General features: G+C 44.5%; 2 protein-coding genes across 2 annotated transcripts in view; both read right to left on the bottom strand.

Moving 5' to 3' along the window:
- The window catches only part of Trap1 (TNF receptor associated protein 1), a 31,446-nt gene extending 29,430 nt beyond the window's left edge, over nt 1-2,016 (bottom strand). The window contains exon 1 of the mRNA XM_027424025.2: nt 1,862-2,016. Coding sequence (XP_027279826.1) covers nt 1,862-1,949 — 88 coding nt within the window. The 5' untranslated portion in view covers nt 1,950-2,016. The remainder of the gene's footprint in view (nt 1-1,861) is intronic.
- Nucleotides 2,017-5,218: 3,202 nt separating this feature from the next.
- Nucleotides 5,219-26,031, bottom strand: part of LOC100770451 (histone lysine acetyltransferase CREBBP) — a 127,546-nt gene continuing 106,733 nt past the window's right edge. The window contains exons 21-31 of the mRNA XM_027424024.2: nt 24,459-24,515; nt 20,269-20,346; nt 19,904-19,971; nt 17,026-17,176; nt 16,459-16,605; nt 15,758-15,871; nt 14,648-14,813; nt 14,219-14,386; nt 11,832-11,993; nt 11,251-11,532; nt 5,219-10,035 (exon numbers count right to left, since the gene is read on the bottom strand). Of these exons, the coding sequence (XP_027279825.1) occupies nt 7,891-10,035; nt 11,251-11,532; nt 11,832-11,993; nt 14,219-14,386; nt 14,648-14,813; nt 15,758-15,871; nt 16,459-16,605; nt 17,026-17,176; nt 19,904-19,971; nt 20,269-20,346; nt 24,459-24,515 (3,538 nt within the window). The 3' untranslated portion in view covers nt 5,219-7,890. The remainder of the gene's footprint in view (nt 10,036-11,250; nt 11,533-11,831; nt 11,994-14,218; nt 14,387-14,647; nt 14,814-15,757; nt 15,872-16,458; nt 16,606-17,025; nt 17,177-19,903; nt 19,972-20,268; nt 20,347-24,458; nt 24,516-26,031) is intronic.

The following is a 26,031-nucleotide window of genomic DNA, read 5'->3' as shown; positions in this document are numbered from 1 at the left end:
CAAAGGTCACCCACCTTTCCTATAGACCTGTAACTGTTTTTACAAGAGCTCTGCTTCATAATGGCACCTCAGAGGTGAACAGTGTTCTAAGTTGTGAGATATGCTGGCTGTTTTTCTGGAACTACAAATCTCAATTAGATCATCTCTATGACACAGGTGAGAACTAGTTTACATGGAGTGCTACTTGCTGTCTGGCTGAGTTGTATCTTACCATGACAAATTTATTATAGATAACAACAGTGAACTTAGAATCACCATCAAAGACAGAATTTAGGAACACTGGAGAGACAACCAACCTACCAACTAACAGCAGTGGGTTCTGGAGGGCTGATACATCAGAGAAGGAGCCAACACAACATGGAAGCAGACTGAAATCAGAACTTTAATGAAGTCACTAAATTGCCCATAGAAAATGTATAATTAATACATATATACATACATACATATATATATTTATTTATTTTCCTCCACTGGAGACCCAAAGAGAATTAGTGCCACCACAGGAAGCCAGAAAGTGAAAGGGAATCTGAGTCAGTGAAAAGGAGCATCACGTTTCTCAGATAAGCTTCCGAGAGACTCTAGAATCAGCTTTTGTTAACAGACTGGGTGGACTAGCCAAAGCTGAGAAGGTGTTTGCAGAACATGATGCAAGATACAAAGAGGAAATCATAGAGAAGATACCAACCAACTGTTAAACAAGTAAAAACAGTCTTTCACAGGTATCCATGTAGATACAAATCACAGAAGGTATCCTCTACAGTGTCCTCTTTTTAGTATTCTTGGTAGTGCTGGGGACCAATTCGGGGCCTGTGCAAGCCAAGCACAAACTCTATGTCAGTGTTACACCATAGTCCTTAGAGCACTGGTTTTTCTGTTTGTTTTTAAGACACATTCAAATGCTGGAGAAGATACTATGGAACAGACAGTTTTGCTATTAGAGGACATATACATAGACAAAAAGTATTTGAGCTCTAGGCACTGTGGCACATGCTTATAATGCCACCACTCTGGGAGGCGGAGGCGGAGGCATCTCTGTGAGTTTGGGGCCAGCCTGGTCTATGTAGCAAGTTCCAGGCCAGCCAGACAACATCGTGGAAACCCATCTCAAAAACAAATGAATAAATAAATCGAGATGCAGTTTGGCAAAATCAGCTAACAAACAGGCACCCTGAAACATCAATCCTGAAACTGAATATATGTTCCTAAAGATTTAAGCACTCACTTAACTTTTACCACACTGTTGTGTTCAACAGAGCATTTAGTAGAGGATGAACACTAGAGAACTCCGAACGCCACTGTACAGGTATATGCTAGTATGAAAAGTTGTGTAAAGAATGCTGGGAACTTTGAAGAATATTCTTCAGCAGAGTTTATACTTGACTTGGGCCCTTTTATGTAAAAATAGCTGTAAATACATATAGCTTGTGTGTATATAACGCTAATGCCTTCACCGTTACTTGAGTGCGGGGCCGGAAAGGACAGATTAGGGTCCTTCTCTCTCTCTCTTTCCATTTCTTGTTATCTTTTAATCCAGGCCCTAGGGATGCAGGGACCAACCACCCGGAGTTCACTGACTTTCTGTAGTCCGGGGTGCGACTGGTTTTGTTCGCCGTTTCTACCTCAGGACTTGAGCTCTGCGGGAATTGAGCGTGTGCACAGCTGCGCGCAGCGAACGAGTGAACCCAGGCGCGGGGGACCGCAATCAGGAAAGCCAGGGACTGACCAGACCACGCTGGGGGTGCCCGCGATTCGTCTCCCTAGAAGCGACCGCACTTCCCTGCCCCCGGCCCAACGTGGAAGCCCCGGTGCTGTGCGGCCTCCCACCTCAGACGCCGCCTCTGCGCTCCTGCACGGCGCTCACCTCGTCGGACGCCCGCTAGCGCGGGAGCACGCAGTGTAGTCTGCAGCCCGCGACCCCACAGCAGCACAGCCCGCAGCTCGCGCGCCATGCCTCGGTCCCAAGAGCCGCAAACAGCCAAGAGGTGCGAGGGGGGCCTTCCACGTGGCGGCGCAATGACGTAATAGCAAGCGACAGGCTAGGGCTGCCCAAGGCTCTGCCTGCGCGGGAACAGGAACGGAGCAAACCGCAGTGCAGGGGCCCAAGGACCAGACTTTTTGACCTCGGATGTCACTGACAAGGTCGTGGAGTGTGTCGGGGTTGTGCCCCTGGGGCTGCGGCTGCGGCTGCGCCTAGGCGGGAGCACCTCATTCTAGAGATACCCAGGCTGCAGTGTGGACGCGCAGACCTACCCCCACCTCACACCCACCCCCCGCCGCCCCATGTGTTTCTATGCGTTTGGGCCACTGGCAGAGTCTCCTACAGCAATGGCAAAAGCTACAGTGACAGAGATTTTAGGTCTGACTGTTAGTCACAAAAAAACGTGAACTCAGTAACCAACACCTCCAGAAACTGTACTTACCCGTTTATTGTGACTTTCTCCCTACTGGAAGTTTGTTTGGGGATCCAGGCCATAAATCTGGTCTCTAATGCCTGATTCAAATTCTCTAGCCACTTTGTAAAACAGATTGCTTGTTTTGGTCCTACCCTCAGAGTAAGTTCCAGATGGTTCCTTTGTGACAGGTTCTCACTTGCTAAATATATTTTGCTATGATCAAATTTTACAGAAACGTTAACGTGTTTGCTTAGCTTGCTACCAGACACTAGTCCCAACTGCTGGAACAAAACCAGTTACTTAAGATTTGTAAATGGCCGGGGGTTGGTGGTGCACACCTTTAATCCCAGCATTAGGGAGGCAGAGGCAGGCGGATCTCTGTGAGTTTGAGGCCAGCCTGGTCTACAGAGCGAGTTCCAGACAGACTCCAAAACAAAACAGAGAAACCCTGTCTCGAAAAACCAAAAAAAGAAAACAACAAAAAACAACAAAAATAACCAACAAAAAAACCAAAACAAAACCCAGCGCAATTACCTCTTGGATAGACTTGAAATTTTGGCAGAGGGCATGTTTAGTAATGCTTCTAGGTTGACTGTGTTAAGGATAGTTCCCACATTCTTGACTTCATAGACAGAAAACAGAAAAAAAAAATGGGCAGATCTAGGACGCCAGAGATGACTAAGTCTGTAAGTACTTGATGCCCTGGTGTCCACAGGAAAATGACAGGGTAATGTGTGCCTGTAATCTCCTCAGTGCTAGAGAAAGAGAAGAGAATCCTCGGGTCTTGCTCAGCAACTAATCTACCTAAATCTGTTAGCCCCAGTTCCAGTAAAAAGACCGTTTCAAAATGTAAGGATGAGAGTAGCAGAGGAAGACAAATTTCATTGAGCACCTGGATGCCTAACAACTATCCCCTCTCTCCAGCCAGCTCCGTTTCTGGGGGGCCCATATCCTTCACAACCAACCCCACTTCCTCATTAGAGTCCTTTCCTAGATCCTTCCAATTGGTTTCTAGCCTCTGCCTCTAGCCCCCCCAGGCATCATCACCTCCTCTACCCAGCCTGGGTCCCAGTCATGTCACCACACAGAATAGCTTCCCTGGATATGACTCCTAGAGGAATTAAGAAGCCTCATGTTTCATTCCTTTAACTCTTCATTTTGAAATCCTCTCTTCTGTCAGAGCTGACAGAACATATAAGGAACAGCAGATCTGGCTGAATGTTTAGAAAGGTGAAGTGACATCTGGCAAAAAAAAGGGGAACCTGGGCTTTAGTTAAGGATGTAGATATAGGCTCTGTCCATTGTAAACCACCTACATTCCAGGTAAAGCAACCCTAGGCCCTCCTGTCCGTTCCAAGGAAACCAAAGTTTGGATCTATGTATCTATGTATTTACCAAGGGCAAGGAACAACAGGAAATGACTCCCCACAAACTTTGAGGGCCTTCTGTACACCCTAGCCCAAACTACAGTGGTTGCCTAACAGCGGTCCATTTCAGACCTCGTGACATTTGCCCCTTGTCCAGCCTGGTTCCACTTTCCAGCTTTGGGACTTTTAGTAACTTCTTTTAATGTTCACTCCAGGAACGAACACGCAAAATTTTCTTGTCTTAGTGGCCCCTATCTGTACCAACATGAGGTGTCCTGGGCAGTATCAGAGATAGTAAGAGTCCTGGCTTTTTGACCTCGGAGAAAATACCCACGAGATGTCAGTCCTCCTTTGCACACAGCAGACTTTTCAAGGACCTTGTGTTCAGATTCTCACTCGAGCTTAGAACTCTCCATATCATTCTCCCCATAGAATCCTTTTATCTGAATTTCACGTTAACCTACATGTATTGAAAATGTCAGCCTGCAGGTTTCCTTGTGACAAGAGCCATGGAATACAAGATGAAAGGCCTTAATGGCCATCTCAGTTTCAAGCCTCTAGTAGGAATTTTGTAGAATGGACAGTGTGGTCCACCAAGGGGCTCAATTCTGTGGATACTAGGCTCATCTGACTCCCTCTGAATTTTTTAGTTGAAAAGTGAATTATCAAAGATTTCTAACAAGTCCTCTATAAACTGATGTGAGCATGAAGAAAACATGGTTTTAGGCAATTTAGATCAGCTGCAGACCCAACCACCAAAACTCCTTGGGAGTTTGAGTTCTGCACCATTTCTTCAGTATGTTATCATTGACAGTTCCCCACCCTGCACCTACATGAACAATGCAGGTAAAACACCCAATACCCATCAAGCTCTTGTGTATCATCAGTCCCAGATGGGCAGACTTATTCCTACATTCCCCAGGCTTGCTACAGTGTCTGAGCACTGAACTGCTTCCCAATATACTATCCTGTATTGTTATTTCCTGGCATCATGGTGGCTACCAACACACAATCACCTTAATGAGAAATATTGTCCTTTTGTTTTAAAACAGCAGCTTATTTTGTCATGCAGCACTAAAAATGTTGATTCAAATGCAACCTTTGCTCCTCCCCTCTTTGAGACAGGACATAACACTGGCTGTTCATTAATTCCCTATGAGGATCTCTGGGTTTGATGTCTTCCAGATTCTTCTTGTTCTAGCTCTTCTGGGATTAAAGGCATGGGCTACCATGCCCAGCTGGCCCCATTTAATGGAAATCAAAAGGAAGTTACATGTCTTCACCCCAATTGTGCAGAACAGTATGTTATCTGTGGACATGACATCCAGTTCTTAAATGCTAGAGTTTCTAAGAGAATCAAATGCATGCAGGGTTGACACCAGACATCTTCAGTAGTTCAGTGATCCACAGGTGAACTAATGCTAAGGGGATCATTAGCCAATCGGAACCACCTTTGAATCCAAGCAGTTTTACCAGCTTTTATTATAAACACCAGCACATTTCAAGTTCCCTCTTTTTGATCACAAATATAGGACTTTTTTCTTCTCCTCTTAAGTATACAGCATGAGACACAGTGTCTGGGCACTCCAGCTCTTACAGAAATTTCCTTAGGACAAACTTAGGGATATTATCCACAGCCCACACCCTCAGCCACATCCGACATCCAGATGGACAACTGCACAGGATGCAGACTCCAAGGAGGTTGGTACATAGCTTTGAACTTCAGGATAACTGAAAAGGATGTCCCCATTGCCCACATGAAAAGGCTGCACAATGCCAAGTGCCACCTTCTGAGTGGGGCTGAGCAGCTCTTCTGAGGCTCCAGTTCCTCTTGTTTGAACACATGGCTTGGGGCTTCCCAACTGGCAGCAAAGGGCATTCTGAAGAGAGCCGAGAATGTGCAAGGACCCATCAAATTGAGCAAGGACGGAGCATCACCTCTGGAGGACTTGGGACAGGGCTTAGTTGGGGATGTTAGATGATGGTCTATTCCTTACCTGGTCTTATCCACAGTATTAAAATCCAAGATTCAAAATTCTACATTCAAAACTCTAATCTTGAAAGGCTTCCTCAAATTTAGATTTCCAAGTATCAAGAATTTTGAAAATACTTCTGTGAACTTAAAAGGCCAAAAGGAAGGCTATTTGGGTCATGATTTCTAAATTTAGCTGCCCCCCACCCCCATCTAGACCACCTTTTTGTTGGAAGACAGGTATTTAAAAAAAAAAAAAAGTTCCCTGGGAGCAGTAGGCTAGGGGTTTAGTTCCCCTGTCAGTGGTCCTCCTATTGGATGTGACATTTACAGTATTCAGGAGCTACCATCCCCTGCTCAGGAAGGGCACCTGTAACTGGACTTCATGAGTGGGTAAGACCATGAAGCAGCAGCCCCCAGGGTGGCACCAGGCCTGCAAAACCCAAATGAGGCCACGTGGGGCAGGCTGATGGAGGTAAGCTCCCTGTTGAACTTTAGGGGAGGGGAGGTCAGGAACCACCTCAAGTCCCTGGAGCACCCTTTGCATTGATTGTGGGATCTGGGTAGAGAAAGGGGGGCTGTCTGAAAAAAAGAGGGGGGGGGCAGGAGCCCTCCCCACAGGGGCAGCTGGCCAACAAGGAGGACAAAGAGTGGGCTGGAGGCAAAGTGCTGTTTCTGACCCAGTGGTGATTGTCCCTCTTGGCATGGGTGACATTCACCTGTGAGTACTGAATATGCAAGGCAATGCTGAGCTGCCTCCTCTCTGCACAGACTCCCCCCACCCATTGGTGGCCACAAGCCTGGGATATTCCCAGCTGCCACCCACACTGCAACCATGACTGCAGCCCCGACCTCTCCACTCTGAGCGAACAATCAGAACCATGTCTTACAAAGAACAGACTCCAAAAATATATATAAATAAATAAAAACCTTAAACATTCTTACAGGGATCTTAAAGAACAGAATACATGTTAAAAACTTCAGTAATTTATATCAATTTTAAGCGATACTTTATATACAATGGGGAAAAAAACACATGCATAGTCCAAATACAATGTTGAAAACAGCATTTTCATAACAAAAAAACCCCCGAACACTAAGTGTTAATACCATGTACATGAATTCAAGAAGGACCACCCTTTTTGTCTGTTGCACACAGTTTATTTAACAATATGATATAAGAAATGAGTTGGTATGTTACCATTCTATACAGTGATTGAATCTTCTTGAATTTTCTTATTTATAGTAATTATAGCGCTTGCATGATTTACACTAGAATTGCTTTTCCTCATTTCAAGTTTCACAAGAAGAAAGAAAAGAATGCTTCTTCTCTAATAACATTAGCATGGTCTAAGAGAGTGATCATCCCTATTTTTGTCTAAAACCAGTTTTATCAGAGAAACAAAGCAACAATTTCTACATCTGCAAGACAAGAGGTTGGCTTAAGCCAGCATGTATAGATAAATGTGTGTGGGTGTGTACATGTGTGCACGCCGGAGTCAATTCCTATTGTCCAGGGGTAATACTTGGAGATGCCCACAGAGTTCACTATAGAAAAAAATCTTCCCGCAACATCAGCTCGTTATCGGGACACATTATAAGATGCATTATTTCTGGAACCAGTTTCTGAGTATTATTTTTCTTTTCACTTTTAAACATAAATGTTTAAGTCTTGAAAATACAAATAAAAAATATGAATATAATGAACTTGTTTTTCCCATTAAAAAAAGGCATGAGTCACCAGCAATGACGACAAAAAGAATCCAAACAACCCCCCACCCCCCAAAACAAAACAGAAAAAAAAGAGAAAAAAGCTGAGAGAGAAAGAGAGACCGACCAGATATTTAAATCAACTGGTTTTTAACAAAAAATATATTCTTTGTATTGTTTTAGACATCAATCCACCCTTCCATGCTTGGGAGTCACAGTCCATCTAGGCGTAATAAAAAGAGCCCAGACGCCTGGATTTTCAGTACAAAAAGTCCAAGAACATGAAAGGGGAGGGGGGAAAAACAAAACAAAACAAAACAAAAAAAAAAAAAAAAAGAAAAAAAAAAGAAAAGAAAAAAAGAAAAAAGAAAACAAAAAACCCCCAAAAAATAATAAAATAAAATAAAATCCCAAAACAAAAAACCAAACACCCAATGCTCTCATAATGCTACAAACCCTCCACAAATTTTTCTAGTGTGTCTCCCGTGGTATCACCAACCAGGGACAGTTCACTGGACAGCGCGCTCCTGTTGGGGGTATTCAGCTGGGGGAGCATTGCACTCTGTTCGGGGTTCCCCAGGTGTCCCTGATCCATGGAGCTGGCCATGGTGACTGCGAGTCCGGGGTGGGGGGAGCCAGTCTGGGGTGAAACATGGTGTGGTGAAGGCTGGGGCTGTATCCGTGGTGATGGGCTGGAATGTGGAGGCTGGGATTGGGGCCGTGGAGACTGGACAGGGGCTGGAGACCGCACCTGGTTACTAAGGGATGTGGCGATCTGCTGGCCGGGGAGATGCGAGGCCTGTGGCTGTCCTGAGAGCATGTGCTGCTGGGGGCTCATGGGGTTCGGCTGGCCTGGGGACCCAATCTGCTGCTTCATCTGCTGCTGCTGCAGAATCCGCTGCTGTAGGGCCTGCTGAATGCTGGGGGTGCTGTCTGCCCCCAGCCCAGGCTGCCCCATTTGGCCAAGTTGTCCCATTGGAGCAGCCATCTGGCCCATGGAGCTACCCTGGATGGGGAGGTGCTGTTGCATACGTTGCTGCTGCATGGCTGGGGCGTAGCCTCCAGGTCCTTGTGGCTGCTGGAACTGGCCATGTCCTGCCATGCCCCCGGCCATGCTGGCACTGCTTTGTTGCTGCTGTTGCTGCTGTTGCTGCTGCTGCTGTTGGTGCTGTAGCAGCTGTCTCCTAACCATTTCTCGGTACTGTGGATTCATGTTTGCCATGTTGGGGTTGTGTCCAGGGTTCATGATGTTCAGAGCCTGTCCCTGGGGATTCAGGCCTCCCATCGCCTGTTGCTGTGGAGGCACACCAGGCCGTGGCACACCAGCTTGCATTGCATTCAGGTTCTGCAGGCTGGGCTGCTGGTGCATGCCGGGCTGGGGCTGCATACCAGGCTGGGACTGAAGTCCAGGCTGGGGCTGCATGCCAGGCTGATTGGCCACATACTTGGCTGTGCGCTGTTTAATGAAAGCTGCCATTAGCTGTGGGTTTGATTTGAGGATGTTCAGCACCTGCTGCTGCTGCTGAGGGGAGCTGGGCGACTTCAGGGTCCGAAGCAGGTCTTGCAGGGCACTTGGCGAGATGCTCCTTGGTGGCTGCACATTGGGCATCCGTGGCCCAGCCACTGCTGCCTGGGCCTGCATAGACATCACAGGCCTGGGCATGCCTGGCATTGGCTGCTGCTGGGGGATGGGTGCCTGCTGCCATTGCCCAGGTGGCATGCTAGACATGACAGGCCCACTGACTTGGTTGGGACGGGGCACATTCAGGCCCACAGGGGCCATCTGGCTCCCTGGGGTTCCCATACCTGCACGCCCTGGGGGCATGCCATTGTTGATGTTTGCTCGGTACAGATGCTGCTGCTGCTGGGCCTCACGTTCAATTTGCCTTGCTGCTTCTACTGCCGCAGGTGGGGGCTGGGCAGGAGGTGGGGGAGCTGGCACCTGGTTGGTAGGCTTCCCAGCAGACACTATCGTTGGGGGCTGAGTCCGGGCTACATTAGGGAAGCCAGCTGGTGACATGTTTACAGGTGAAGGCTGAGGCTGGGCAGGGGGCTGTGGTGTTTGGGGTGTGCTGGGCTGCTGTGTGGGGGTCCCAGGTGGTGCTGAGGTAGGAGAAGGCAAACTCTGCTGAGGCACATTGCGGGTGTTCATGGTGGCCATTCGACGGCGCATGAGCTGGGCCTGCTGCAGGCGATGCTGGATCTGCTGCTGGCGGAGCTTGTGTTTGATGTTGAGGCAGAAGGGCACAGGGCATTTATTTTCTTGGCAGTGTTTGGCGTGGTAGCAGCAAAGAGCAATGAGCTGCTTGCATACGGGGCATCCTCCATTAGTCTTGCGTTTACAACCCTTGGTGTGCTGCACTACTCGTTTCATCTTCTGGCAAGATGGCAGAGAGCAGTTGGCATTGCGACACTGGCAGGCATGGACCAGGGACTGGATGCAGCGTTGGATGCTGAGACGCCGGGACTCCTGGGGGCTCTTGGACTGTGGCTCACCTTGACTGCTGCCCTCATCGTCTAGGCCCAGTCCCCACTTCACCATTTTATGGGTGTGGCTCTTTGTGTTGTAGCAATTGATACAAAGGTCATAGTCCTGTAGAGAAGCAAAAGGGACAGACCAACATCAGCATAGGCCTAGAATGAGCAGACACCCTTGGGCAGGGGAAATAGTTAGGCCTGAGGCTTGAGCAGTTATTAATGATACCCTTCCTTCTTTACTTCATGTGCTTTGGGAAAAGCATCAAGACCTCCCCTTGAGACTTAACAGCAAGAACTAAGAATACCATGGCCATTTATTCCAAGTACTACCAGAGGATATGAGACACTATCCCTGGGAGAAATGAATCAAATGATCCTTCCCCAAAACAGATAGCCCAAGTGGCTGAGAGATACTTGAACTTAGAAACTAAAAAGGAAGCATTAAATCTGAAGAAGGATGGGGGCTTGGGAGATAGTTCAGCGGGTAAGAGGATTGGATGGTCAAACATGAGGACCCGAATTTGGATCCTCAGCATTCACACAAAAATCCAGTGCTTGTATCGCAGCACCAGGCAGGAAAGAGGTAAGAGGACTGCTGGGGCTTGTGGGTCACCAGTCTAGCTAAGGTTCAGTGACAGATGTTTTCTAAGGTTATGAAGTAAAGAGTTACAGAACAACTCTCCTCTGGCCTCTGTATGTACACACAAAAATAGTTTCCCTACACACATACCACCCACATCCACACATAAATCTAGAAAGAAAACACAAAATCCTACACTTTGTGAAATAGAAAGAAGACAGAGAAGCCTGGAGAAAGCTAGAGGAAAATAAGAATTTAAAGGTAAGAAAGAAGGAAGGGCTAGGCAGCCTTTGTTTTGCCCAGGACAAGCTCTGCATGGCTGAAGACAAGCTACCCATGGGGCAGGAGACAGTGAGCCTGCCAGTGGCATACTCGACCATCAAGTCTTCTGATCACATGCTGATCATGCCACTGGACCTCATCAAAGGTGCCAACCTGCAAACAGGGCAAAATGTGTCCCTAATCCCTTAGCAAGGCTAGGAAGAGATAAATACACCAGGATCCCTGTAGAACCAAAGTGTCTCGGAGTGTCTTTCTACAGTCAGGATGCCTCAGTACATGGACTGTAGCTGTAGCAGACAAGAGCACAGGTAAGAGGACAACAAGGGTGTCACTCATGCCTGGTTCCCCATGGTGAGAGACACAGTACAATGTTGTGCACAGATGTTAACACCTGCACCCAATGCTGCAGAGGACAATGCTAGAATACTACCTATGGGGGAAGGCCAGGAGGGAGGTGATGGGACTTACCTCACACACAGTGCAGTGCCAGCGTGTCTCTACATGGTGTTTGCACTCATTGCAGGTATAGACAAAGCGGTCCTGGCCCTGTGTGTGCAGTTCCACCAGCATGCACAGAGTGGACCATTTGGAGCGGCGTAAGGAAGAGAACTCCCAGTGCTTGTCTCTAGCCAGGGTGAGGAAGGCATCACGCCCATCCATGAGGTCACAGCTGAGCAGGGGGTCAGGGTCCACGATGGGGGGCTGAGTGCTGATAACAGGCCCAGCATGCAGATGAATCACAAAGAAGACCTGAAAGGAGGAGCCGCATTAACCCCACAGAGAGGCAGACTGTGCCAAGGGCTGGGCCACATATTCCTATGTAATAGGAGGCTAACCACACGCAGGGCCTGCTTGAGGCCCCGGTTTCCTGGGATGGAACATAACTGATGACAAGCCACACAATATATTAACAAACTACTGTTCCACCTTCTATAAAAGATTTCTACCAAAGATTTGCTTCTACCAAAGATTTGCACAGGAGGCCTGGTGCCTGCTGTTCCTCTCGGTTCTGAGTATTCCCAGAACCTCCCATAAGACTATGCCACTACCTCCTTATGTTTCTCCATGGTGGCATACAGCTTCTGGGACAGGTCGTTGGACACATTGGGCATGCTGGGCTTCTTCTTGTTGGCTCGGCTAATGCTGCTTTTGTTTTTGTTGGTTTTTTTATTGTTCTTTTTCTTGGCATTCTTGCTGTCACCTTGACTGCCCTGTAATGACATGCAAAACTGTCACAACAACATCCATTTCCTGGCTGTAGAGACCCCATATGTACCTGGGCTGCATGCTGCCACTAGACTGGCACCTTGTATGTCCTGTTATTCAGAATCTAAGCTTAGATTCTAAGAGGAAGTTTTCTTACCACTCCTCATAATTCCCTAGACAGGAGTGCCATGTTGTTCCATCCTGTATGCTCAGCACCTGCTTCTTTGTCTTGGGTAGGCCTGCTCATCTGTATGAATTTTCAAAAGACTGGGGGAAGTTTCAAATGGTGGGCAGCACCAAGAGAAGCATGCACACTCAGCTGACTTTTCAGGTCCCACTCAACACTTGCACTAGGTAGAACATATCTAAGCTTTCCTTGCAACCCGTTGTTACTACTTTGCTGAGGTCTAACAGGGATACACTCCCCAATTCAAGTGCTCCAATGAGCCTAATATATGAAAATAACTTAGAGTATTAACCACTTAGAAAACAACATAAAAAAAGGTAATTAGAGCCGGGTGTTGGTGGCGCATGCCTTTAATCTCAGCACTCGGGAAGCAGGTGGATCTCTGTGAGTTTGAGACCAGTCTGGTCTACAAGAGCTAGTTCCAGGACGGGCTCCAAAGCCACAGAGAAACCCTATCTCCAAAGACCAAAAAAAACAAACAAACAAACAAAAAAAACAAACAAACAAACAAACAAACAAACAAACAAACAAAAACAAAAATACAAAAGAAACAAACAAAAAAAACCCACTCATTTGATCTGACCAAGAGAACTTCTTTATCCTGTAGTACTGCTGTGCTGTGCACCAGTGACTCCCACAGATGGACCCACAATCCACTTCCTCAAATGATGCCATCACTGCTGTCCTTTACAAGCTCAGACAAATGGTTCTGAGTCAGGCTACCTTTACTCTGGGGCCTGGCATGGCCAGTGGCCTCCTGGTCACTTGGTCTCCACTGCAATGTACTCTGAGTCAGCCATTTTGAATATGGCCTCTCTTCTCCAGTTTCCTTGGGAACTGTTTTGCAGTAGGGTAAGAAATCAAACCATAGTAAAAACTAGCCAGGTTACTGAGAGGGTCAAAGGACAGACCAATTTGTAGAGGCTCCAGTGAGAGAAAGTCAGACAATAGGGACAATTTGGGAGTTTTTGGGAACCGCCAGGACACAAACTCTTGTTTGACCCTGGTATGTGCTTTCTCTGTTAAAGCTGTCCTTTTGAAGACATAGCTCAACATGCACAGTGCTTGGCACATTGTAACCATTCAACGAATCATATGTGCCCTGAGCATGCATGCTGATGCGAGGCTTCAGGTGTTGCTACATGCTGCCAGCACCTCCAAACCCAATGGGGCCCAATCTCGGCCACTTCCTTTGGAGCAACACAAGCCACTCTTTGCTTCTCTCTCATCAAAGTGAGTTCCAGCTATACACATGCCACAAACACTCTCCACAGAAGTCACTGCACACATCTAGAGAACCTATAACTATAACCAATATAAGCCACTGTCAGCTCTACCTGGCAATAACACAATGCCTTGTGACCTTCAATATAAAATATTTCTTCCTCGTCGTGGAAGACTCCATCCCCTGTAACTCAAGTGGGATTCCAGCTCCTATGTCAGTTTCCAAAGCTACCCTCAGTCCTCCTGCTGTCTTCTATACCTTAAAATCCTTTCTTCTCAGAGTTGCCCCATCACCTGAAAACACACGATGCAGCTCTCCAGGCACTTCCTGTTTCTCCTAGTATAAAATACCTCTTAGGGAAGGGACATGGTCTTGTTTAGTTTACTCTGCACTCCTGGTACACAGGGGTAATAAACAGTGAACAGGTTGAGAGCCAAAAAAAAACCCCCCAAAAAACAAAAAACCAAACCAAACCAAACCAAAACAACAATAACAAAAAACAAACAAAAAAACAAACCGCAAAATGAGTAGTTGCCACAATATGCAGTCCAAGGCTTGGAACTTCAGTTTATCTGGGAAGTAACTTTCATCCATCTCCATGTAGTGTCCTGGCTCCAACAGAGCACCACCTTCCCTCCACTCTCTATGTCTAACCATGGTACCCCATAGGAGTATCTCTTGTATAGAGACCCCATACCCACTTACTGCTGTTGATGGTGATGCCCTACATGCATATGAGAACATCCACAGAAAGAACCCAACAGAAATGTAGTTTCCAGCCTGCCATTCTGGTGGCACAGCTCTAGTGGGGGCAGTACCTCAGGGGTTTCACTAGCTGCAGTACTCTCTTCTTTTTTCCTCTCTTCTTCTTCTTGTTCTAGCTCCTTAATGCTTTCTTCCAACACATTAGGCCAGAAATCTCCCTCAAAATAGGGCAACTCCTTGGCACTCGTGAGCCTGTCTTCATTTGCTTGTTTGAAGATGTCCTAGGAGAAAGCAGAACAGAGGTGAGGTGAAGTCCTGTACACTACTGGGGATCTCACACACAAACCAGACATCAACTGACTGAAAGGCCAAATGCTCTGACCAACTGAAAAGTTGTTTCTGTAGTTTCATCAGATGCTTGAGGCTCTGGTTTCTATGTCTTGTAATTGATCATAGTCATAAAGCACATGAGTGCCAGAGGAAATACACAAAACATGTTAGCCAGCTGCAACAAAGCAAACGCCTTCCTTCAACAGTAGTACCTTATAGTCATTAATGATCCTCTCTGCAAATGCCTTGTCCAGCATCTTCTTGTACCACTCCTGTAGTCTTTTGGGTTTGGGGATTTTCTGATCAGGTGGGTGGCAATGAAAGATGTAGTCATCTCCTTCACTTGGGGGACAGGCCCAGATGTGTCCTGTCACATACCTATAAGACATATATGAAACAAGCCAGACAGAAGTGTCAATTACTCTGATCTACTTGTGAGGCAACTGCAGCTTAAGAATAGGAACTAAAGCAAGGACACAAATTAAAATGAGGGAAGATGAAAATGAAAGAAATGAATATAATCCTGCTTGTGTAGGTCTTAGAAAACATGTGGGCTCCAACACACGTGTGTATAAACATTACCTTCATCATTTACAAATTTAACCCAAGATTCGGCATTGAGCACTTTATTCTAGTACACGCATGGAGCTGAGCCTTCCAGGGAACATTATAGAGATGTGAAGCACTAGCTTCTTGCCTGCTTCCTCCTGTTCACTGGAAAGGCAGCTCAGGCAAGTAATTCTCTATAGAGGATTCATGTCAAGTAATCTTATTCTCTCTGTTCAAGACACTTCAGCAAATTTTTTTTTTTTTTAGGTTTCAGAAAGCAATGTGACAGGTATGGTATATAAACACATAGTATAAGAGAAAAAAGACGCAAAGTGTATGTTCAGTGAATCCCAATGAAAGACCAGAAAAGACAAATGTATACAGAAAGTAGATTAGTGGCTGTCTGAGGGCTGAAGCAGGACAGGGAGTAGTAGCGGGGGCACAGGGCTCTGGTGAAGGAGTGAGAGTGTGCAGAGACTGACTTATGGGAATGGTTACACCAGTCAATAATGTTAAAAATAACTGACTCCAAAACCTGAAATAGGCAAAAACATGTTATGTAGATTTTGCCTCAATGAAGTGAAAGAGAATGAAAAGCAAGCTAACACAAAGGTAGATACTGCTCTTTGGGGTCAGACATGTGGGAGGCTCAGCAGACTTCTGAACCCATCTCAATATATTAGAGTAAAAACACATAAAACTAAGAGAGAAAAACTTACTATTTCACAAAATAGACAAAACGTTTTTATTGATTCTGAATAATTGAGACTCACCCCAATTTCTTCACATACTCTAGATATCCAATGAGGATCTCATGGTAAACAGCTGTCCGGAGGCAGCGGGGCCGGAAGAAATGAATACTGTCCAGATAAGATATGTACACACGCCTGCAGGGGTGGGTGGGTGGGGTGTCATTTGTCTTTTTAATTCAGGGTATGCCTCAAGCTTGAAAGCAAACACTAACATCCAAAAGCCCCCAGAAATAGGTTTTGACAGCAGTCACACAGGCCATCTAATAAGATGTGAAAAACCCTTATCACAGTTCCAGCTGAAAACTAACTAAAGTAACAGAAATAATTTTCTACTGTCCAACAAAAGAAATGGAAACTTTACCCAGGGGAGCAATTTGGGAGAAGCCACTTCTTTTCCCCTCTCACTCAAAATCCAGACTAAACAAATTAACTGGAGATGCTTGGTTTGAACAAGGGCATCCAGCTGTTGCTACCTTGGCTTCCCAGTGACCATCTTGATGAGCCAAAACAAAACTAGGGCCATACACAAGCATGTCACACTACTACCAAGACCCTTTGTTTCCTGACAGTTTATAGGAAAACAAAACTAATTGGTTTAGTCAGGAAACTGTGACTATTTTCATCTAGTACTGAAGCACACAGCTCTAATACACCTGAGCCTCAATCTGTTACTATCCAACATGGGACTAAAAGACACATTTGGAAGTAAGAAGGAAGACTACCTTGTATTTGGCGGGGGGCAATCAGAGCCATACTCTTGCACATGCATCCCAAAAAAGCAAACATCGACTCCATCAATCTCCTCGAAAGCAAAGAGTGCTTTGGTTCGATACGGGAAAGATTCTGACATTTCTCCAGAATCCACAAACCTGAAACAAAAACCAAAGCCTGTTCTGTGTAGAAGATGCAGGGCAACAATAGCCAGAACATTTGCAGGGCTATGATGTAGTAGTTCTTGTTTTTTTTTTTAGACAGAGTTTCTTTGTAGGTTTGGAGACTATCCTGGAACTTTGTAGACCAGGCTGGTCTCGAACTCACAGAGATCCGCCTGCCTCTGCCTCCTGAGTACTGGGATTAAAGGTGTGCGCCATCCACCGCGCAGCTGCTGTAGCTCTTCCTGATCCTGTTTCTTAGGCAAGAAAGCCATCTCTGATAATAAATTGGAATTCAGAAAAGAAGGTCTCGTGCTAGTTACCACAAGCCTCAGCATTAAGGACATTACACTTGAAGCCCTACAGAGACAGGAGTGGGACTACTCCACAGTTTAGGGCAGAAGAAAAAACACAAACCTTGACTTCATCCCTGGCTTGACCTCCACCGTCTTGTCTGAGCTGGCCACCACTCTGACAAAAACCTCCCCAGCCTCAGGGTGATTCTGGCGCCGCAAAAACTTATTCACACGGTCTTCCAAGTGGTTTCCCAATCGTGTGGTCTGAAGCCCTAAAAAGTTCAGAATGAACGGAGTTAGGCTACTGCTTCACTCTGCTATTTTTCTTCTTTTTTAAAAAAATTTATTTTTATTTTATGTGCTTTGGTAAAACGCCTGCATGTATGTCTGTGTGAGGGTGTCAGATCTTGGGAGTTAGACGGCTGTGAGCTGCAATGTGGGTGCTGGAAATTGAACCCTAGTCCTTGGGAAGAGCAGCCAGTGCTCTTAACCATGGAGTCATTTCTCCAGTGCCCTCACTTTGCTATTTTCAAGGACTAATGAATGCTCTCTTAAGTACAGAAGAGCTCCATCCTGTGACATGAGTGTCTTATGAAGGAAAGCAGATATGGGGCCTTAGGCACTTTGCTTCTTGTCGGCTATTTATCTGTTCACATGTTTTTGCCCATTTCTAACAGTAAGGGACAGGAGAGACAAAAAGATGGCCTGAATCTGACAGGACCAAGGACAAGAATCTTGTCCTTTACCTCAGTCTTGGCTAGCTGAGTGGCAGCCTGTGGGACGACCCTTGCGCCCTGGAGCTATGCTGAGCAGAAGTCTCCTGTGTGGAGGGCTATGGCTATCTCAATGGTGCCAACAGGCAGACTACTTACTGCTCCTGTACTACACTTCCTCAAGTGTACCTAATACTTGAGGTAATAGCAACAAGGAACATGGTACACCCTTGGCCCAATCAATGACTAAGTTTCCTTCCACTTAGCTCAGTTGCTGGTGGACTGAAACTGTTAACGGAGCTTAGAACACCCAAGGACCAAGTCATCAAGCATCAGTCAAGGAATGCTTGCTGCCTTCTGAGTACAGTGCTCACCTAGGAGGCAGAGCAGGCAAGACATTAGCCTCAGGCAACCTCATCTTGGTGATGAGGCCATGTGACCACTGTGACCAAAGCTACCAGGAATAAACATCAGTATAGAGAATTGCTTTCCAGGGAAAGAGGACTAGCACATGAAAGTTATAAAAGATTCATTGATTATAATAATGAATGGGTTTTGGAAGTATGGTGCTGGGGAACTGAACCCAGGATTCAACATATACTAAGTAGAGACACTCTACCTCCGTCCCCTGTATCAGATGATGGACTCTCCTGCTTCCTTTTGTAAAAAGGCAGGGTATCTCTCACTATGTAGCCGAGGCTGGCATTATAGGCATGAGCCACCATAACCAGCTTAAGATGATAAAATTTTAGATAAGTTTTCTTCTTCATTGACTTTTTTTTGTTTTTGTTTTCTTTCTTTCTTTTTTTTTGTTTTTTGTTTTTTTTGTTTTTGTTTTTTTTTTTTGTTTTGTTTTTTGTTTTTTGTTTTTCAAGACAGGGTTTCTCTGTACTGCTTTGGAGCCTGTGCTGGAACTCATGCTGTAGACCAGGCTGGCTTAGAACTCACAGAACACCACCAACACCCGGCCTTCATTGACTTTTAAATATTTTCTACATTCATGAAAATTGCTTATAAAAATAAATCTAGGGGACCAGAAAGATGGTCCAGTGGTTAAGAGCACCTATTCTAGCAAAGAACCTGTGTTCAATCCCAGCATCATTATCAGGTACCCCACAGCCACCTCAAACTCTAGGTCTAGGAAATCTCTAGCTTTGGTTTTTTGCTTTGCTTATGTCTAGGAAATCTAACAACCTCTCCTGGCTTTCATGGACACTATACACACTTGATGTACATACAAACAAGCAGGAACAAACATATACACACAAATTTAAATATAAATTAATATTTTAGAAGTAAATCTACTTAAAGTCCTAGAAGATTCCTTACTAATGTCTCCAGAGGTATCTAGAGAATTTATAATTCATGTAAATTTCATTTTCTGTAATAAATACACCAAGAGTGGTGCTTTGAAAGTATATTAAGATCTGTCTAAAAGGGTGGTTTAAAAAGAAAACAAAATCCAATAGCAAAAGAAAAAATATCCACAGATTTGTAAAATTAAAAGTAAGGTGTGGATTTGAGATCTGTTTTACACTTCAGTGGCATCACACTTCATAAGCTTGGTCGGGCTGAGCTCTGTGCCCAGCAATCTTCAGGGCTAAGTAACTGTTCTAAAAAGCACAGCTATAGGCACAAAGGGTTTCATAAGACCACCAATCTCCCATGCACTGTGGGACTTGCCAGCCTTGCCCCCAGGAGACAGCCCCGAAAGCCTGTGACGGCACCTTTTCTGCACAGGGCTCGTGGTTCTGAGCTACTAGAGAGGTATCTGCTAAAAAATGGTCTCAGTTCTGAAATTTACTTTTCCTTTTTTCTTTTTTTTCCCTATTTTTCTTTTTGGGTTTTTTGAGACAGGGTTTCTCTGTGTAGCCCTTAGCTGTCTTGAAACTCCCTCTGTAGACTTAGGTTGGCCTTGAACTCACAAGAGATCCACCTACCTCTGCCTCTATAATTGCCCACCTAAAGCTTTTTCTTCTCAAATTTACTTTCTAAGCTTTCTAAACTGTTACAGAAAACATGATCAGATCATAAAAGGATCAAACTGAGTTACTCCAAAGAAAAAAGCATAAAAAAAGGACTTACGCATGAAAACCACTGAGCTCTAAAACATTACAGTGACAGGTAACAACAACAACAACAAAAAAATAAGAGAGAGAGAGAGAGAGAGAGAGAGAGAGAGAGAGAGAGAGAGAGAGAGAGAGAGAGAGAGAGAGAGAGAGAGAAGAGAAACTACAGCAGTTGCAAGTACACAATCCAGGACACAGAAATCTTCAACAAACTTACTCTTAGCACTGAATTTGTTTTCTTTCCGAGGTCTGCCAGTTTTCTTCAAGCAGTTGTCACACACAAAACTGTACAACAAATAATGGGTGTGATCAGATTATAATCAACACTGAATGTTGCCAAACCAGTGAATTGGAGCACTGGAATACTATGTTGGAAGTTTAAATCACATCATTGTGAGGAGACAGACGGCTTTGATTCTACAATTTGTAAAGCACACAAACAGAAGATTTAAATTTAGAACCAACTGCCACCTCCCTTAATTGCTGAATTTTGCTGACAAGGAACAAGACTCAGCACCACAGCCACCCCCCCATGACTTGTGCACAGCTCCCCCTTCCCAGAGATCACAGCTTATCACTCACCCTGAAGGCCAAATGATGTCATAGTGTAGAACGCAAATCTGATGCATCTTCCGGCCACACTCTTTGCAGTCAACAAAACTGGGAGATAAGAAAGCACAATTATACACCCAAAGTCACACATCAACAGTTTTTGGCGGGAGCTTGAGTATATGGGCACACACTGTTGTCTGAGCTGTTTTTTAAGAGCTCTGATATCCAAGCATGTGCTGACTAATTCAGAAGTGTTTTACATGCTTACCTATGTTAATTTTCTTATCCAAGACACAGGACTCTACTCCTGCTTTTGTCCCCCCTTTTGAGTAAATGAGGTCTGGCCATGCAGTCCAGCCTGGCCTTGAACACATGATCCATGATCCTTCTTTGGTCTGCTGAGTGCTAAAATTAGAAGCCTGCACTGCCATTTCTGGATTTTCTCTCCTTTTTTGTACACTGTGCCATTTTCTTTTCTCCCCATTTCCTTTTGCAAACACAATGTCTCTCTCTCTCTCTCTCTCTCTCTCTCTCTCTCTCTCTCTCTCTCTCTCTCTCTCTCTCTCTGTGTGTGTGTGTGTGTGTGTGTAGGGCATATATGCACAAATGCAGGTGTATGTACAGAGGTAAGAAGACAGCTTTGTGGAGTCACTTCTCTCCTTCTACCTTTATTTGGATTCTTGGGAATAAAATCATATTGGCTTGTTTCCTCAGCAAGTGCCTTTACCACTGAGCAATCTTACTAGCCTATGAAACTTTAAAAAAAATTACTATGATAAGCTGAGTGGTGGTGGTGCATGCCTTTAATCCTAGCACTGGGGAGGCAGAGCCAGGCAGATCTCTGAGTTTGAGGCCAGCCTGGTCTACAAAGTGAATTCCAAGGCAGCCATTCTTGCATTCTGGGTTTTACACAGAGAAACCTTTTCTCAAAAAAAAAAAAAAAAAAAAAAGAGAGAGAGAGAGAGAGAGAAAGAAAAGAAAAACACCAAAACAACAACAAAAAAGTAAAAAGAAAAAAATTACCATGATAAAGGTAAATTCCATAGTCCAGTAATTCTAATGTTACTGTGCACTTTCAGGACCCATTCTTTATGTAATTTTCGTGTACTTAAATGGGCTCAGGAAACAGAATAGTAGTTTCAGTTTTATAAATACTCGCTCCTAATTTTCTGATTTTCCTCACCCTACCCTCCCAAGGCTACAAAAAGCAAAGTAGCTAGATGAAAGCAGCCTTACAGTCCCAAGGAACAGGAAACACCTGCTCCAAGTTAGTGACAGTTAGTCCAAGGCATCAATGGTAACAGAAAGTGGACAGGCTTCCCTGAATATACACTCAGTCTCCTAGAACTACTTCCACACTGCTCAGTTCAGCTATAGCCACTTACAAATGCATTTTATTACCAAGAGACTACTGGAATAGGAATTCTCAATACCAAGATATCCAGTGGTCAAACCTTTAGCTTTTTAGTTTACTGTGTCACTGCTACCAAAATCCACATTCCAGGAAAATTGAAGGCACCAAAAAGCATCCCAGTTTCCTGGGAGAGCCAAGCCCTTGATAATGACTGGCTGCTTCTTGTCCCATCATCCTGCTGCCACACCTGCTATATAAACATTCAGCCAGGGTATGTCCTAATCAGCCTACCTGCTGCTGTTCTCTTTAGAGAGGACACACGTGTAACATTGTGAAATGGGGAGTATGACTTGGTTTGGGCTACTAATTAATAGCCATGGTGGAGGTTCCCTCCCCACACTCTACCTGGTCATTTATGGCCTGCACTGCATTCTTCCAATGTTCATCCCATAATATCTGTACCTACAATCTCTGAAGTGTGCTTGGTTGGCCTCTGCTGAAATGAAAGGTCAAAACAGTGTAATTCCCACAATCTCTCTAAAGAGAACTTGTTCAGTTTTTCCCTCCATTGCCAGGAAAGGAAATATCAAGTATGTGCCTGTGATCCATTCCCCTTACTATGAAGCTTTCCACCTCACAGTATGGCCCCTCTTTTACCTCCAACAGTCCTACTTTAGTTGAGCCCTGACTTCCTGCCTAGGTTCTACCTAAATCTCGCAGGAGTTCCTAGAGATACTAAAGACTGAAATCATATGACTCATGTTCTCCACTCAAGGGTCTCGGTCTCTCTGTTTTCTTTATGAATATGATCTCACTAAATAGCCCAGCTGGCCTTGAGTTAGTTATCGTGCCCCAGCTTCTCAACTATTGGGAATTTAGGGGAGTACCATCACACCCTGCTGCAGAGGTTCACTTTCTACACTAGACTCAAAGTTGCTCTTCAAAACTTACCCAGCCGGGTAGTGGTGGTACCCACCTTCATTCCCAGCATTTTGGAGGCAGAGGCATCAGATCTCTGTGAGTTTGAGGCCAGACTGGTCTATAGAGTGAGTTCCAGGACAGCCAGAGCTGTTACACAGAGAAACCCTCCAAAAACAAAACAAAACAAAACAAAAAACCCCCAAAAAACAAACAAACTTACCCAGTATAGATTGAATGGTATAAATGTCAAACAGGTTAAATTTATTAAATGTCCCTGCTACTACATCACATGGGAGTGGACCTTTACTCTCTGGCCTGACTGGCCAATCATTCCCATGATGTGTTTTGAGTATCTTGTGTTCTTTCCTTCCTTTATGCTCAAAATGTTATGTCCCTCTCTCCAACACATGCTTTTTGATAAGATTCACCAACTCTAAGAAGCCCACCCCAATGGTAATGCTGTTGTGCTCATGCTAAAAGCTCTCACCTATGGAACCATGCACACCGTGCCTCCTACTGCCTGCACTCATCTGCTGCTGCAAAAAAAAATCCCTTAAAACCCACAGAAGGGAGCTGGAGAGATGGCTCAGTAATGAAGAACACTGGACCTGAGTACACCTCCCAACAAACATGGCAATTCAGTCATTTATAACTCTAGTTTAGGAAGATCTAACCTATTCTGGCCTCTGGGTTATCAGGCACACATGTCCTGTATATAGATACATTTAGGCAAACTCTGATACATATAAATAAAACAGAGGAGGGGGGACAGACGGATGGATGGACAGACGGACATATGTACCAGCATTCATTATTTAATGTAATCCTGTCCCTAGGTATCAGATAGGACAGAAGAAGTAACTTTCCCAAAGAAAAGCTGGATCTCCAAATGTTACCTGGGAGGGAAGTCAGTATCTTCCATTATAGCAGTTTACCTCTCTGAAACTAGGATATTTGGGGCCAAGAGATCAAAGCAAAACTGAGAGACCCGTCCTAAGCTTTAAAAGCCAACTTTGAAATTGAAGCATTCTCAAGAACAAGGGCAGTGTTAAGAACCACACTATATTTGACAGAACAGATTTTTTTAAAAAGTGGTTTTTAAGATGTTTTCATTTTAGACTCTCTCTGGGAAAATATCAGCACTTCAAGCAACTGCCTGTATTCTTCGTAGAATCATACTTAACAGTCCTTAAAGATGCCATGACCAAACTTTAGAGAAGTTCCAATGGCACCGAAATACCACAGTCATGTGTCTTCCCTCCCTCCTTCCTTCCTTCCTTCCTTCCTTCCTTCCTTCCTTCCTTCCTTCCTTCCTTCCTTCCTTCCTTCCTTCCTTCCTTCCCTTGGCTTTTCAAGGCAGGGTTTCTCAGTGTGGCCCTGGCTGTTTTAGAACTCCCTCTGTGGGGCACCACCACTGCCAGGCTCATCCACATGTTTATGGACATGAGTATTCTATCTACAAGTGTGCTTTTATGCTAAAGAGGGCATCAGACCCACTATACATGCTATGAGCAACCTCATGGTTGCTGAGAACTGAACTTGGGACCTCTGGAAAAGCAGTGCTCTTAACTACTGAGCCGCCTTTCCAGCCCTTTACCCATATAATTTTATCACTATTAACATCCAGTAACTGGAGAATGTGTTACAAAGACCTTTATTTTGAGTTTAGATAACTTCCCATAAGAAACACTTTTATTATTCTCCTATAATCTAATCACAAGAAATAAATTCCCCCATCTAAAAATCTAAGAAAAAAGAGCCATGTATAGTGACATACACCTTTAACACCAGCACTTGGGAGGCAGAGGTAGGCAGGTGTCTGTGAGTTTAGGACAGCCAGGTCTACACAGAGAGAACCTGTTTCAAAAACAAACGAACAAAGAAAAGAAAGGAAGGAAGGGAGGAAAAGAAAGTTACACATATATATGTATGTATATATACTCACGGTTCAGGATCTAAGGTATCATTTTTCTTCTTTTCAAACTGATCCTTGGAAATCGTCCTTATTTAAAAGAAAAAAAAAATAATCGACTCACATATACTTCTCTACCAATTTTTTTCTTAAAATATTGTCCCAAACTACTATAAATAAATATGTTTGCCTTTATAAGACTTAATTCAGATTATGATGGCAAAATTGTGTTGAGATTTAAATATGTTTATTTTCAGTCAAGTTCATATGGTGAATAGCTACTGAACTGGACATTGTTTAAGATCAGAGCTGAATGCCAACACATCCTCAATGAAAGGTGAGAATCCACCAAGGATTCCCACTGTGGAAGGCTGGAGTATTTGGGTTTCAATCCATGCATATGTGAATTACTTCTAACACATAGAATTATATAACTTTTTGTTACGGTTTCTTTAAAGAAAAGAAAAAAAAGCACTTACATATTGTGTGTGTGAGAGAGCATGTGTGGAAACATATGTCACAGTGCTCCTGTGGAGACCAGAGCACAACTCTATCAAGTTGTTTCTCTCCTTCCACCTTCATGTGGGTTGCCAGGTTTGCAATGAAAGTGCCTGTACCTATCGATCCATTTCACTGGTCCCTTTCTGTATCTTTTGTTTTTAATCTAAGTGACATACAAAAACTTTAAAAAGCTGCACATATTAATGGTATACCACATATCTGATCCTTGCGCACACTGCATAATGCTTAAACTAGGCTAACCATACTAACCACCTCCAACACTTACCTTTTGGAGGGGGGTACAAAAAAAACTTTCAAAATCCTTCCTTCTAGCTTTTTGTAAAGTACAGTATATAATTGTTATTGACAGTCACCATACTGTGAAAGAGCAACCCACATTTGCTGATATCTAACTGAACCTTAGCATTTATTGATTAGCTTCTTCTATCCCTGTGCCCTACAAGTCAATGATTAACTTCAATTAGATCAAAGAGTTAAGATGACAAGGGTAATAAAATCATTTCTGGAGCACGACTTTCCTGCCTGTGAGACGTAGTAACTCTGGGGCCAGAAGCATGGAAGACTGAGGGACTCGGTGTGCAGAAAGGGAAACAGGCTAGGGAAGATGTGCAGGTCAGCACGCCTTTGGGCATTTTACAAATATAAATGAACTAAGTACCTATTGTGATTTTCATTTCTCCTGCTGTGGTCTGGTTATGCTGCCACTCAAAAGGAACTTCATCAGAAGACAAGCAGGGATATGCAGGAATAAATTAACAGGCATGCTGGACCCAGCTGGGGAGCAAGAGTCAGACCACCAGCAAGAAATGATTGATATTTTTATGTTATATTGGAATGTGGATAGAGGATTGGAATCTAACCTTTAGAAGCTCAGTCACTTAAAAGATAAAGGTTGAAAAGGTAAAGATTTTTGTTGTTAAATTTATAGAAAAATTATTTTATTTATTTTTATGTGCACTAGTATATTGTCTGCATGTATGTCTGTGTGAGGGTGTTGATGCCCTGGAACTGGAGTTACAGATAGTTGTAAACTTCCACGTAGGTGCTGGGAATTGAACCCAGGCATTCTGGAAGAGCAGACAGT

Source organism: Cricetulus griseus, chromosome 7 (genome assembly GCF_003668045.3).
Source record: "Cricetulus griseus strain 17A/GY chromosome 7, alternate assembly CriGri-PICRH-1.0, whole genome shotgun sequence".
NCBI classification, from domain to species: domain Eukaryota; kingdom Metazoa; phylum Chordata; class Mammalia; order Rodentia; family Cricetidae; genus Cricetulus; species Cricetulus griseus.
Note: the sequence above shows the minus strand (reverse complement) of the source record. Positions and strands in the feature narration are given on the sequence as shown.